This window comes from Heteronotia binoei, chromosome 13 (assembly GCF_032191835.1).
Source record: "Heteronotia binoei isolate CCM8104 ecotype False Entrance Well chromosome 13, APGP_CSIRO_Hbin_v1, whole genome shotgun sequence".
Classification (NCBI taxonomy): Eukaryota; Metazoa; Chordata; class Lepidosauria; order Squamata; family Gekkonidae; genus Heteronotia; species Heteronotia binoei.
The window spans coordinates 65,566,901-65,581,703 of NC_083235.1; the positions used below are offsets into that span (position 1 = coordinate 65,566,901).

The 14,803-nt window shown below is 41.2% G+C and overlaps 1 protein-coding gene across 1 annotated transcript in view; it reads left to right on the top strand.

Annotated features, from left to right (window-relative positions):
• Positions 1–7,245: 7,245 nt before the first annotated feature.
• The window catches only part of HEATR9 (HEAT repeat containing 9), a 67,546-nt gene continuing 59,988 nt past the window's right edge, over positions 7,246–14,803 (top strand). Inside the window, exon 1 of the mRNA XM_060252101.1 lies at positions 7,246–7,249. Coding sequence (XP_060108084.1) covers positions 7,246–7,249 — 4 coding nt within the window. The remainder of the gene's footprint in view (positions 7,250–14,803) is intronic.

Sequence of the window (14,803 nt, forward strand, 5' to 3'; positions counted from 1 at the left end):
TATTCAGCGTCAAAGCCTTTTTCAACATCTAGGCTTTAGTTTGATCTTGAATCTTACAGTGGTTTTATTGTCTTATTGTTGATATTTAGTGTTGTTAGCCGCCCTGAGCCTGCTTCAGCAGGGAGGGTGGGATATAAATCAGAAAAATAAATAAATAAATAAATAAATAAATAAATAAATAAATAAATAAATAAATAATGTCCAACTCAGTTTGCATATAAAAATTGACTGGCAGCAGGCAGGATTTTGCTAGGTTTATATGAAGACCTGAGACTGTATCAAACTGATGTAGAGTTTGTTGCAATCTTGGGATAGATGTTGTGGGATGTGAGAGAAAAGCTAACAAGTCATCTGCATATAAGGAAAGTTTATATTCAGCGTCAAAGCCTTTTTCAACATCTAGGCTTCAGTTTGATCTTGACTCTTACAGTGGTCCAGAATGGGAAAAAAACCCTGTATGTATAGTCTGGTATGGGGGGAAGGCTGAGACCCCTTCTCCATATATGCCATGGACCCAATCTGAATTGGGCACCTCATATATGCTCAGGAATTGAGGACAACCTGAGAACTACATTTGACTGTAGGGAGTCCCAACCTGTGTTCTTCATAATGTGTGTATTGGCACAGTCTGAGATGTCCTAGTTGGGCATAAAGCCTACTTAGCCCTTCACTATATAGTCTGTTATAAAAGAGATGAGACATCTAGCCATTATTGAGGTGAAGATCTTAAAATTAGTATTCAGCAGTGAGATAGGTCTCTATGAGGTTGCAAATGATGGATCTTTGCCTTGTTTAGATAGATCGATGACTGTGGCCTGAGACCATGAGGGAGGAAGACAGCTGGATTTGCAGATGTAATTGCATGTAGCCACCAGTAGTTCAGCCAGTAGGTAAGCAAATAGTTTAAATAACTCCAGTATGAATCTGTTGGGACCAGAAGCCTTGTGTTGTTTTGGGACTTTTGATGTCTAGTGCAGTAATTGGACTCTTAAGCCCATTCTTGTGTTCTGTCAGAAATTACTCTATTGAGTGGTTTTTGAAAAAGAGGTCGATCTCATCAGTAGGGATCTTTTTTGGTACTATATAAAGATTTGTAGAAATCATTAAAAAATTAGATATTTCTTCTGATTTGAAATGAGGTCCACCTAATCTATCTTTTAATGATGTGGTTAGCTTAGAGGATTGTTGGTGTTCAACCCTTCCTGCCAAGAATTGCAAGGATTTAGGGGATAATATCCTAAAATTTTTGTTTGGTGAACAAGATATTTTTCTGTATTTGTAGCATTTCTAATAGTTCAATTTTACACAGTTCCACCAATAGTTTTTTGTACATTGTCTTACTGCCTGATTATTCTGATGTTCTAGCATAGTAATAGACTGAGAAAATTCTGATTTCCCTGTTGTTTTTGCTTCTTTAAATAGGAAGCTGTGGAGATCAACTGGCCTTGGAGCGCTGGTTTTAACACCCCCAGGAGGGTTTTCTACGAAGTAGTTCTTGATGTTAGTCTCAATATTGGCTGTTACTGTATGTTTCGATAAATAAAGAATTGCTAAATTACCATGACCTGGGTTTTTTTTGTGATCATTATTCAGTGTTAAGATACAATTGACCCCATTATGATCTGACCTCATCTGAGTTCCTATTAGAGAGGAATGAACCTTGGATATCAGCAAAGGAGATAAGAGAATATAGTCTAACTGGGTGTAGGTGTAAAGTGGAACAAGTAGTCCTGGTCAAAAGGATGCATGTGTCTCCAGATGTCAATGAGGCTGAATTTGGCAAGGATGCCATGGAGCATATATTTTGGTTGTTCACGGTTCCGCTTAGAGATCTTGGTTGAGGATTTGTCCATAGTACGATCTATGATAAAATTCAGATCTCCTCTCAGAATGAGTTCACCAGACTGGAAACTTTCAAGTTGTAGTAGCGTTTGATCAATAAATGAGATTTGATCAGCATTTGAAGTGCAGAGGGATACAAGCATGCCTGGGATGTTTTCAAGCTGGCCCAAACAAATAAGAATCTTCTGTGAGGATCAACCAGGCTATCATCAAGAGCAAATCTTATGTCCTTGGAGATTAAAATAGCTGTCCTTCTGGATTTGGACAAACCTTTGGCCAAGAGTTGATGTTGGTTTTGAATAATGAGATTGAAACATCTTTGTTATGGGTCGCCTGAAGAAATATTAAATTGAGTTTCAATTTTGGGATTTCTCTTATATTTGATAGCATTGTTCAAACCGCTATTGATGTACAAGAGTATTTTAATATTATTTGGCATTGTTCTAAAAATATCTAGAGTTGGCAAGGTACACCTGGTAAGAAGAGTGGTTTTCTGTGATATAACCACAACCAGATAGGCTAAATAAGGATCTCTATACTTAAATAAAGGAGCTAGAAAGGTGTATGTCTTCTATTCCCAAGAATATACTATACTACAATCACTACAATGTAAGTTAGTTTATATGTAGAAAAAGCACAAAGCACTTTACACAAGAATAATAGTGGCTTATGTTATCTGTATAACAACCAACAAGGACTAATGTGTCCTTTTATTTTGAAGTAATACTTGGAGAATGAATTGCAGCTTTGTGAATCATCAGTGTTATTGTATAGGCTATGAAGAGGATTTTTGTTTAATTGTTTTTTTCCAGACCTATTAATATTGCACTGTACTATAATCAACAACAATAACAGTTTATAAAGTAAATAAAAACACTAGGCAGTTTGCAAAATAAAGTTAATTAGTCATCAATAGAGAATTAATGCTTAACAATCAGTAATGAATATGAATTAATTTATTAATTAGTATTTTTTGCACCATAAGACTCACTTTTTCCCCAAAAAAATGTGGAGGGAAAAGTGTGTGCGTCTTAAGGAGCGAATACTGCAAAAAATTCACACAAATGCCTCTAAATTCACACAAACGGCTCTAAAAACTAGGTGCGTCTTATGCTCAGGTGCGTCTTATGGAGCGAAAAATACGGTACATAAAAGGAAGATTAGCACTGGAACAATCAATTGCACCACTATAAACAATAATAATTTCAATTCCTGAAGTGTCAGAAAGTGTAATACAGAAATTTGGTGAATTAAGCTCAGGACGTACCATTTCTCTTATAGTGACTTAATTTTTATTTATTTATTTTATTTATTTATGATTTATATCCCGCCCTTCCCACCAGGGTGGCTCAATATCCCAATATCCACTATCCCCCCTCCCCCAGATGCCTCAAAGTAACTATAAAACTGTATGTTTGTGTGTAAAAAACCACTTGAGTAGACAAATATTTCAATTAAATGCTAAGATATAAAACAATGACGTAAACTCTTGATTATGTATACGTTTAAGAACCCCATTGGTTCCTGCTTAAAAGACGCAGCAGGAAAGAGGGGACGTAAACTCTAGTCCCTGCACTGACAATAGACGGACTTTAACTTGGGAGGGTCAACAATGGTAGCCCAGAGTGAAAACCTCGTCTACCGCCTTATAAAGCATATGTAGACAGCTGTAAAACACACCAAAGAAATAATTTCATCCAGAGAAATGTGTAAAACTGATGTATTCTCATGCTTCATAGGAAGTAAAGTTGTTTAAAGAGCAGCTGACGGTGGACAAACTCCAGCTTTCGGCTCCTGTATAGGGGGCAAGTCAGCACACCTCTTCCTCTGGTTCTTGTTGTTGTCCAGTGGGAGAGGGATGCTGTAGAAGACAATATCTGGTGTCTAAGTCTGTGGCCCAGTACAGTGTTCCTTCATGCCAAACTTGGAACTTGGCTGGGGCAATCCATTTATGCTTCTGATTAGCCAGGCGCAGTTGAGTTGTTATTGGTTTCACATATCTATATTGGGATATAGTCTCCAGTGGGATATCAGGAAGAATTTCGATCTTTCTGTCTTTAAAATTAACAAAGCCTTGCACCTTGGCTTCTGAGAGGAGTTTAGCTTTGGTACATAGATCTTTAATTGTTGCCTTGGCTTCTGAGAGGAGTTTAGCTTTGGTACATAGATCTTTAATTGTTGCCATTACATCTCATGGATTTGTTCTTTTAGAGTTAATTATGGAGCCCAGGCAATAGGCTTTAACGACAGAAGAAGACCCTCCATCTTTAATACATAATTCAGCAGCAAGTCAGTTGGAAATAAATCTATTTAAATCTATCTTACTTTCCACTTTTTCTGGAAAGCCACAAAACTTTAGGTTCAACTGTATAGCGTCAAATTCTAACATTAATTCTTGGTGCCTCAGATCCTGTTCATCAGATTGTAAGTTCTGTATATTGTCTTGTAACGTGTGTCACAATTGTAAGTCATTTTCTGCCTTTTTGTTAACCTCTTGAAGGGATTGTTTGATAGCACCCAGTTGGGCTTTGAGAGGCTCAAAAAACAATCTCATTATGACTAAAATTTTAGCCTCTGTAACATTCATGGCTTATAGAAGATCAGGTTTACTTTGGTCAATTTTCATTAGGTGGGCTTCAGAGCTACCAGATGCCATTTTAAATGGAGATACCTCTAAGACAGGGGTGTCAACTCATTTGTTCGGAGGGCTGGATCTGACACAAATGGGACTTTGTGAGGCTGGGCCATGTGTGTCATAAAATATAATGCCAGGTAGTGGAGATATAAACTTTATAACAGACACAAACAAACACAGTTAAAGATATTATTTTTGAACTTTAAATACAAACATACTTAAAACTCTTCCAATATCTTGTTTAAGTTGGAAAGGTGGGGAAATAGTGGAATTTGGCAGTGCAATTTTTAAAATAAAACATCAAGAAAAAGCACAAAGGCTCTGACTCTGTGGAAACAATGAAATGGCATTGTAAGCTTCTCCCCCACCCCCCTACCCCGTCTACTCAGATTGGCAATGGCTTTCCAGTATAATATCCTCCTTTGGCTGTGGGTTTCCACATTAGAGTACTCATTAGATTAGGGCCATTCAACAGAGATAAACCGGCTGAAAGCATCAGCTTTTTGTTTGCAAGAACACAACTCCAGGAAGTATGAGTTTCAGCTGGCTATAGTAGGCTTCCAAATCCCCAGGTCCCAGCGGGGGATCCCCCGCTTTTACAGGCTTCCCCCCGCCCCCACAGCCACCAGGCAGTTCTAGATCTCCCACAGGTTTTTTTTGTTGTTCAGTTGCACAGTCGAGTCCGACTCTTTACAGGTCCATTTCAAAATGTGTGTGTGTGTCTGTGTGCCTTTAAAGTTGATCAGGAAGTACTTCATGGGAAGGGTCAGCAATACAGTTCCTCCATTTGTTTTGCTTTTGTTTCGGAGAAACTAAGTGTGTGTGTGTGTGACAGAGAGAGAGAGAGAGAGAGAGAGCGCAGCATAGCCCCTTTTCTTTTCAGATGTTGTTGTGGAGGAAGCAACCGGTAAGTGTGTGTGTGTGTGAGAGAGAGGGTTGCCAATACCCAGGTTTGGAGGCCTTTCCCCCCGCCTTAGGGTCATCAAAAAGTGTGGGGGGGCAGGAAATGTCTACTGGGCAATTATTCCCTATGGAGAACGATTCCCATAGGGAATAATGGGGAATTGATCCGCGGGTATTGGGGGCTCTAGGGGGGCTGTTTTGTGAGGTAGAGGCACCACATTTTTAGTATAGCATCTAGTGTCTCTCCCTGAAATACCCCCCAAGTTTCAAAATGATTGGACCAGAGGGTCCAATTCTATGAGCCCCAAAAGAAGGTGTCCCTATCCTTCATTATTTCCTATGGAAGGAAGGCATTTAAAAAGGTGTGCTGTCCCTTTAAATGTGATGGCCATTACTCCCCTGGAGTTCAATTATGCTTATCACGCCCTTGCTCATGGCTCCGCTCCCAATGTGTGCTGGCTCCACTCCCAAAGTTTTCTGGCTCCATCCCCAAAGTCTCCAAATATTTCTTGAATTGGACTTGGCAAGCCTATGCTTTAGAAACGCTGAAAATGTAACCACTTCCACTCAATTTGAAACCATTGCAGAGTAAAGACAAAGCTGCAAGAAAATCATAGAATGGACCTTAAAGTCCATAGAATGGACCTTAAAGTCCACCCCATGTTTTCCTTGCAGCAGCCAGCAAAGAAAAGCAGGAAGAGTTCAGGAACTGAGGCTCAGCCTGGGAACTTCAAAGGGAGCTTCAAAGGCTCTTCAAAGGCTCCCAGACTGAAAGAGACTCTGCCTCAGAGCTTAAAAGAGCCTGAGAACTGAAAGAGATGCAGCCTGGGAGCTTCAAAGGGTAAGGACAGTAGGGGGGGAGAAAAGAGCCCCATGGGCCTGATCAGAGCCCTGGGCAGGCTGGTTCTGGCCCGTGGACTGCATGTTTGACACCTCTGCTCTAAGAGGTCTAAAAATCCTGCCAATTTACATGAGATAAAAAGATTATTTAAGTTTTTTAAAAAGATCTTTCTGCTCCTGAACAATTTACCTTGTTAACAGTGGTGAGTTTGAAGTCGAAATAAAATGTGTAGTGTTAAAGTATAAGGGGAGAGAGAAGAGGCAATGGAGCTCAAAGTTTTATGGCCGTCTTGTTCAGCACCACACCATGCCCCCTTCCCACAATTTATCATCATAGCAGCCCTGGGAGGTAAATAGGACTGACAGTGTTTGATACAAAGTCACCCAGTGAGCTTCACCAAAGAATGGAAATTTGAACTCAGATCTTCCCATTCTTGTTTCAAGTATTGTTCCTGACTGGATTTCACTGAGAGGATTCTGATCAGAACAATGTAGGATTGCCAACCTCCAGGCAGGAGGTTACTACTGATTTACAGATTACAGAGATCAGTTTCCCTGGGGAAAATGGCTGCTCTGGAGGGTGCAATCTATGGCATACCCTGTTGAAGTGACGTTTCTCTCCTTCCCAAACCCTGTTCTCAGGCTCCACCCACAAAACTCCAGGAATTTCCTAACTCAGCACTGGCTACCTTGGAACAGTAAGATTTGAGGTCCGAGTAGTGATTTCCCATTGCAGTAATTTGATTATGTTTGGGGACATATGTAAAATGTCATCACAGTAGTGACTTATGACATCACTCCTTATTTCTGATTCAGAGGAAAGGAGTTTTCAAGAAGGATTAGAAGTCTGATGCAGTGTCTTTTTGAAGATCAATTTTTCTAATAACTTCTTACAGCAAAGTTGGAACTGCAGTGAAGAAAAACTCCTAGAAATCATGTGGTTAAAGATGTTTCCCAGAATCACTGGTGGTGCCAAAACATCTCAACAGTTATTGTGGAGCTCTATAATGGAAAAACCAGACGAAATGGGTGAGCTTGGAACATAACGTGATGTTACCCTTTAGAACCTCATGTACCCATGGAGGGGATGGGGAAGAATATTTAAGTGCTTCATGAATTGCCCTGACTTGGGTGATGCAGGCTTCCACTTGGAAGCTAGGCAGGGTCGACCCTGGTTAACACTTGGCTAATAGACCACCACAGAAGTTCTGGGTTGCTATGTAGAGGCAAGCAAAACATTGCTGTTCATCTCTTGCCTTGAAAACCCTACGATTGAGACTTGATGGTTCTTTACACAAAAACATTATATCCTCTCTTGCTGGGTTACTGTTATGATCCTAAGCCTGAAGTTAGGGGAAAGAACAGCCTGCAGGTCTCAAGATAGCATTTCCACCACCCTCAGACTTGGCTGCCGATTTGCCTGCAGATCCACATTTCCCATGCAACTGGGCAGGAGAAAAATGGAGGGGAAATTATTAGCAATCACTGTCAAGATGACAGAGCATTAACAGAGAGTATATAAAGGCCCTGCACAGAGAAGGAGGGGTAGGGTTGCCAGGTCTGTGTTGGAAAATACCTGGAGACTTTGGAGGGGGTATCTAGAAGAGGGCAGGGTTTGGGGAGGAGAGGAGAGGGACCTCAGCATGGTACAATGCCATAGAGTCCACCCTTCAAAGCAGCCATTTTCTCTAGTGGACAAAATAAACAATGGCAACACAGTATATCTAGAAGTCTAAAAAACAACTGTGTCAAAAATGCAAGATACACTTTACAAATTTCTACAAAAATCTATATAACATATTGTGCAATAGCATCCAAAAAATCATTCCAAAAACGTGAATCGCATAGAGAGCATAAAGTCCCAAACACGAATACAATTCTTAAGGATGACTCCGGAAAATTCCCAAAAAGTCTATAGGGAGTATTACTACTCAGAAGTAAATTCCAAACGGAATCTTTCCACTGATGTCGGCTTCCGAAGGAGAAAATCTTGCCTTCACGCAATCACCGGCTTAAATCGCGTTCCGCTGCATTTGCAGCTTCTTCACGAGCCAACTGACAAAGGTCCTCAGACCGGCTTCTCTTAAACGCCCATATTGTATTAATATGGGCGTTTAAGAGAAGCCGGTCTGAGGACCTTTGTTAGTTGGCTCGTGAAGAAGCTGCAAATGCAGCGGAACGCGATTTAAGCCGGTGATTGCGTGAAGGCAAGATTTTCTCCTTCGGAAGCCGACATCAGTGGAAGGACTCCGTTTGGAATTTACTTCTGAGTAGCAATACTCCCTATAGACTTTTTGGAATTTTCTGGAGTCATCCTTGAGAATTGTATTCGTGTTTGGGACTTTATGCTCTCTATGTGATTCATGTTTTTGGAATGATTTTTGGATGCTATTGCACAATAGATTTTTTGTAAAATTTGTAAATTGTATCTTGTCTTTTTGACACAGTTGTTTTTTAGATTTTCTCTTGTGGAGCTGCTCTCTGCCAGCTGGAGATCAGTTGTAAAAGCAGATCTCCAGGCTCAACCTGGAGGCTGGCAACCCTAGAAGGGGGTATGAGTTCACTCCCTGAAATCATTATCATGGTGAGTCTGGCCTACCAAGATCAGGTTTTGAAACAGAGTAGGAACTAAATAAGGCACTTAGGGCTGCCAAGCCCCCAGTCCAGGCGGGGAATCCCATGCCTGGAAGGTTCCCAACCCACTGGCCCACATCATTGGGCCAGTGGGGGGAACCTCTCCCTGCATTTCTGGAGCAATGACATCACCCAGAAGTGACATCATCAAAATGGCGGTGCGCACGTGGGCCACTCTAGGTGTTTCCGGGAAAACTCTATGGCTTTCCCGGACACTCTAGCCATTTGAGAGGTAAACTTGATAACTTAAAGAGGACTTGACAACCCTAAAGGCACTTGCTTCAGGGGACTTTGTTGTTTTCCAGCTGGTGTCTCTCTTTGTTTTATCCTGCATTAATTTTGCCCATTTTAAATAGCTTTACTCCTCTTTGCTTACTTGTTATAGTATTTGTTTAATAAACCATTTCTGTTCACCCTGCCTGATATGTATGCCTCAAATTCAGCTATACATCAGGGCACTCACTGACTAAAGAGTGAAGTTCTTAGGATTTTTTTTTTTAGGAAAATGAATTTTTTATTGTTTAAACTACCTCTTACATATTGTTAAACAATTACAACAGCAACAACACCTGAACTCCCCCAGATCTTACATAGACCCTTTCCTGAATGATATAATTTACATAAACCATATTCTTTCTCATAATTACAAACACATTTACATACAATCCTTCCATTACTAAACATATTACCAAAACCGTAAAATCAAAACACTATATCTTTTTTAACAAGTATTTATAACAGCGTATACCATCTGGCATTGTTGCATTTGTCCTTTCAATTTTATCTTATAGGTTGCATGTTCCCCATCAACCACAGCCAACGAGAATCCCATCTATATTTAGATGTCTTTTGACTATCATATGTTGCTAGCTCCTTTAATTTTCTACAAAAGTATGTTTTTGTTCTCTCTGGGGTCACATTTTTCATTTTCTGAAGTTGCTTCCATCTCAGCCACCCCAATGCTTGTATAGTTATCAACTTCACAAGTCTAACAGTTGACCAGGGCACTTTCCACTCCTCTTTCTGCTTCCCTGGTGTTCTTTCATCCTCAGTTCTTCGCTGATTTCTCTCTTGCTGTTTTTGTGGTCCTCTGGCTCCCTGTGGTGGTTCAAAACCCCTACAATACACTCTTCCATCATTCTTTTATCCAAGGCTATTTCAGATTCTTAGCCAGTCCAACCCATACTTCCTTAGATGTGCAGTCTTTCACAAAATGCTGAATGATTTCTCTCATGGAAGTACAGTCAGGTTGTTTGCACACATGCTGCGTTTGTTTGAGCTGCAGGTTGGACTCCACTGTATTCAAAGTCTGGTGGAAATGCCTCTACCAGGTTTCCTATGGCACTCTCTTGTCTTCGAAAGTTTCCCTCTTTTTCTTCATCCACACTCATCTACTCTCTCAATTTTGCATCATACAGTTCTTGAGATTCTTCCTGAATTTTTAAGGAGGCCTTTCCCTCAGCCAGCTTCTTTACCTGGACTGGATCCACTTTCCACTTTTTAAGCAACTTCATCATCTCAATCAGAAAACGTGGTAGCTCTTTTTTATTATTCCCATGAGCCTAAGGGTATGTTATCCTCTTCTCCACCATCTCTCTGCCCATTCTGTATCTTTCCAAATGTTATAAAAGTGCTGGCACATCTTCTTTTGCCCTTTCGTTTCCTCCCTTTGGGCCTTTCAAAACTAAGAGCCAGGAACCAACTGAGACACCAAGGTTCGATCTCACGCATTCCTGAAACTCCTTTCTCCACTTCGCCATATACTTCCACTTTCGCTGCAAGGAAATGCTTGGTATCCAACAAAACCTTTTCCATTCTTCTGGTGATCTCTATGACAACTGTTTACAGAAGGATACACTTGAGCCACATAATTCCCTCCTGATTCCACATAGTTCTTAAGACAATTGGCACGTTGACAAAGAGTCAAACTGTAATCCTTCCACCATCCCATCCTCTCTTCTACCTTATCAGCCCATTCACCCCAGTTCTTTTCCCATGCCCAGGAACGATACCGAACCAGATCCCTAAAATCCTAACAGATTGGGTCATGTGTTCTTCCTCTCCACTTAGCAAAGCCTCTATTCCTTCCTGAAGGCTCACCACTCCAACCCCCTCCATTCCTTTGGTGAGGTCAATGAGTTTCTCTTTCTTTCAGTTGATCTGAGCTCCAGAGCTTTTCCCATACAAATTCAATTCCTTCTTGATCTCAGCCATTTACTGCTTGGAATGTGTGATAGACTGGGTAGAAGTCTCAGTGAGTGACAGCTGGGGAAACTCACTGTGATTAGCTAACAGCCTTCACGGTAACAGGAGTAACAAGATAAGAGGGGCTGTGACTGTGAGAGGGAAACCTCTTCAGTTCAGTTCAGTTTATGAGTGACTGCAGTCTGAGGCAGTCTGAGACAGAGCTGGTATTTGAATAGAGCTCTGGTCTGTGAAAAAGTCTGTTTGAGAGAAGGAGTCTTTTCTGGGAAGACTCTCAAGTTTGTGGCACAGAGTGTCACAAGGCAGAGCGAGGGTAAAAGCTCTGGTGAGGAGTTCTGTTCCAAGAGTTACGGGCAGATTCCAGTTGAGAGAAAGGTCATAACACATACTGTGAGAGGAACAAAGGTTCCTGTGAAATCCCAGAAGATAGACTAAGGTTCCAGCAGAAGAAAGGGGACTTCGCACAAGGATTTGAGGTATCAGTGTGAAGGGCCCTCAAAAGTGCCAGAGTCCAGGGTTATAGCTCTTCCTGAGAAGAGGATAACTAGTCTGCCAGGAAGAAAGGGTCAGAGGTGGGGAGTTCTGACACAGGCCCAGTCAGTTCCTCAGAGTGAGAGAGTGTGAATATTTTTAAAGCCAAAGTCATCTTAAAAAAAGGTCTATATTAAGTGCTGTCCAGCTGAGGGAAACACTTGTTATTTTTATGAAATATCATCTTGCCAACAAAAAGTGTTCTTATGTTTTAGTTTGATTTTCTGCCTGCCCACAGATTCTAATAGTATAATCCTCTGTTCTTTTTTCCTCCCTTCCCAGCTTATCTGTTCTAAAATAATTGTTATTCTGTTTGATATAATCAACACTACCAGTGCCATTATTTATTTCTGACAAGTGAAACTTTTGGTTCCTCTGAGGTACTGGCAAAGCGCAACAGGATTTAAAGTGGTCCCCTTTGGCTGCTGGCCCTGGCTTCTCACAAAATGAGAGAAGAAATAGACATCACCTGCATGACCCACACTTTTGGCAATGGTGTCCACTATGCTCTCTGAAATCTGTTTGTTTGCTTCGACCTTGTACAGCAATGGATCCAGTCCCAAAACATACAACAGGGGGCTCAAAGAAATCCCTGCCTGAGTGAGCAAGATCTTTCCTTCTCAACCTCCTACATGAGAGGAAGCCAACTGATAAAAATTGCTAGGATTCTTCTAGATTTAACGCATCCCAAAGGAAGGTGTGGTTGATTTTATCCAAAGCTTTACTCTGGTCAACTTGTACTATATATCCTCTCCATTGCTTTGTCCCAGCTCTACGAAAAAGATCTCTAAGCATCATCAGAGAATCACTCATCTTCCACCCAGACACTGCACTATACTTTGACTTATGAACTAATAATTCTGCATTTTTTTTAAAGTCTCTTGACCAGGATTTTAGATAACATGCAATAGTCAGCATTTTAAAGAGTGATCAGCCTCCAGTTCTTAGCAAAGTTTCATCTCCATTCTTGTAGTGAAAATTCAGCTTTGCCTCATACATAGACTTTGGTAGACAGTCTTCTTTCAAACATTTGTTGAAAAGTCACACTAGCAGATTGACCAACTGCCATCTATAAGCTTTACAGAAAACATAATCTAGCCCGGGGTGGCCAAACTTGCTTAACATAAGAGCCACGTAGAGTAAACGTCAGATGTTGGAGAGCCACAAGACATGAACAAATATTATACACATGTCTTTATTAAAACTTATTAAACGGTATTAAAATGTATTGCTTTTTTGCACAGAAAGAAAACATACATATGTATGCACTTTACAACACGACCATGCTAGAATTAGACTTTTTTTTTTTTTAAAAAGAAAAGCTGTGAATAACAGTCCCTATATGACCAGCATAGGTAATTATTTTTGGCATCAGTGTGAGAAGGAGACACACATATCAATCACTGATCACCATATGCATCATTATGCATCTCTCTTTGCCTTGACACTAAGGTTAGTAAATATAGCTCCTACAAGTATTATGAAACTAAGGGGGAACCCTGCACTGCCCTCTTTAATTCCATCCCTCCTTCCAGTGGCTCCCTCAGCTCTTACGCTCTCTTTCCCTGATCTAGGTCTCCAGATAGGGCTGCTAAGTCCTCTTCATCTCCCAGCGGGGGACAGTCATGTGCGGCACGCGCCAAAATGATGTCACCTAGAAGTGACTTCATCAAAATGGCGGCGCCCATGCAGAGCCGCTCTAGGCATTTCTAAGAAAACTGTATGATTTTTCCAGACACTCTAGCCATTTGGGAGGTTAAAACTCTATGGTACCTATTGTACCATAGAGTTTTACTTCCCAAATAGCTAGAGCGTCTGGGAGTTTTCCCGGAAATGCCTAGAGCGGCCCTGCACGGACGCCAACATTTTGATGACATCACTTCCGGGTGACGTCATCATGCCAGCGACACGGGGGGGGAGGTTCCCCCTGCCGGCCCAATGTGGGCCAGCGGGTTGAGAACCTCCCGGGCAGGAGATTCCTCGCCTGGACCGAGGGGTTGGCAGCCCTATCGTCAGACCACCTCTGTGGTGGAGGAGAAAAGCTTGCAAGCCTGCCTATTTTCCCCTCCCCCACTCCACACATAGAAAAAGTAACCTACCTATGGGTCAGAACTCAGAGGCTGACTGAGGTCCTGATGCTAAGCATGCTTACTCAACAGTAAACCTGCATTGTTCCTCCTTGACCTCTGGGAGCCACACAATATATGTGAAAGAGCCGCATGTGGCTCCTGATTTAGGCCATAGAGACCAGGAGCCAGTCTCTTCTTCACCCCCACAATGACTAAATCCACTTCCTGTGGGTTGATGGGCCTCATGAGATCTTCCACCATCTCCTCTGTCTTCCTCCTTCTTTGGACTCAACTTCTGCAGGAATTCAAGACATCTGAGTTTTTTGGTTTCATTAATCTGCCTGTTCAACATAAGTGCTTCATAAAATTGTCCAATTGTAGAAAATACCTCTTCTGGTCATTTCTTCAAGTCCCTGTCTTCTTCCCTCAAGACTTTCATGGTTATATTTCCCCTCTTTTTCTGATCTTTTTGCCACTCTCCTTTATTGACTATCTGTCCTTTTATGCTTACTTCTCTCTTCCACAATCCTGGATCTCCTCCTCCAGTTATAAGTCTTCACAATGTTGTTCCACTTATATAACTTGTTCATATCCACATTTCCCCCTTTGGCAATGATGACATGACTCTATAGGAAACAGTAAAAAGCCCTTTGGTATTTTTCAAACTCCTTGCTGTACACTGCTCTAATCATCTGTTTGGCTTTGCATCATCAAATCTTCCCACCAAATGGACCATCTGGTTTCCCCTGGTCTTGGAGCTTCCCATTTTGCAGTCTCTAGCAACAATTCTAATTCTTTTTGCTGATTCCTTGGTCTCCACCAATTTGGCAGGGAATCTCCATTTGGCTTTGATCTTGTCTAGAAGTTCTTCCCTTCCCTCTGCCATATGGATCTCCAAAATAGCATGACTTGACCATGGAGTAACAATCAACCTGCTGCTTTCCACTTTTAATTGCTTTCCCATCCCTATTTTGTCATCCTGCTCAGACGTCTAGAGTGGAAATAACAACAGTAAAAATGTAATAACTTAACCAAACTCTTTATGCATTTCAAAAAATCCAAAATGTTATGTTCTTCACTTGAAAAAAATTCAACAATGATTATGCTATAATCCAGAGATGTCGAACTCATTTGTTACGAGGGC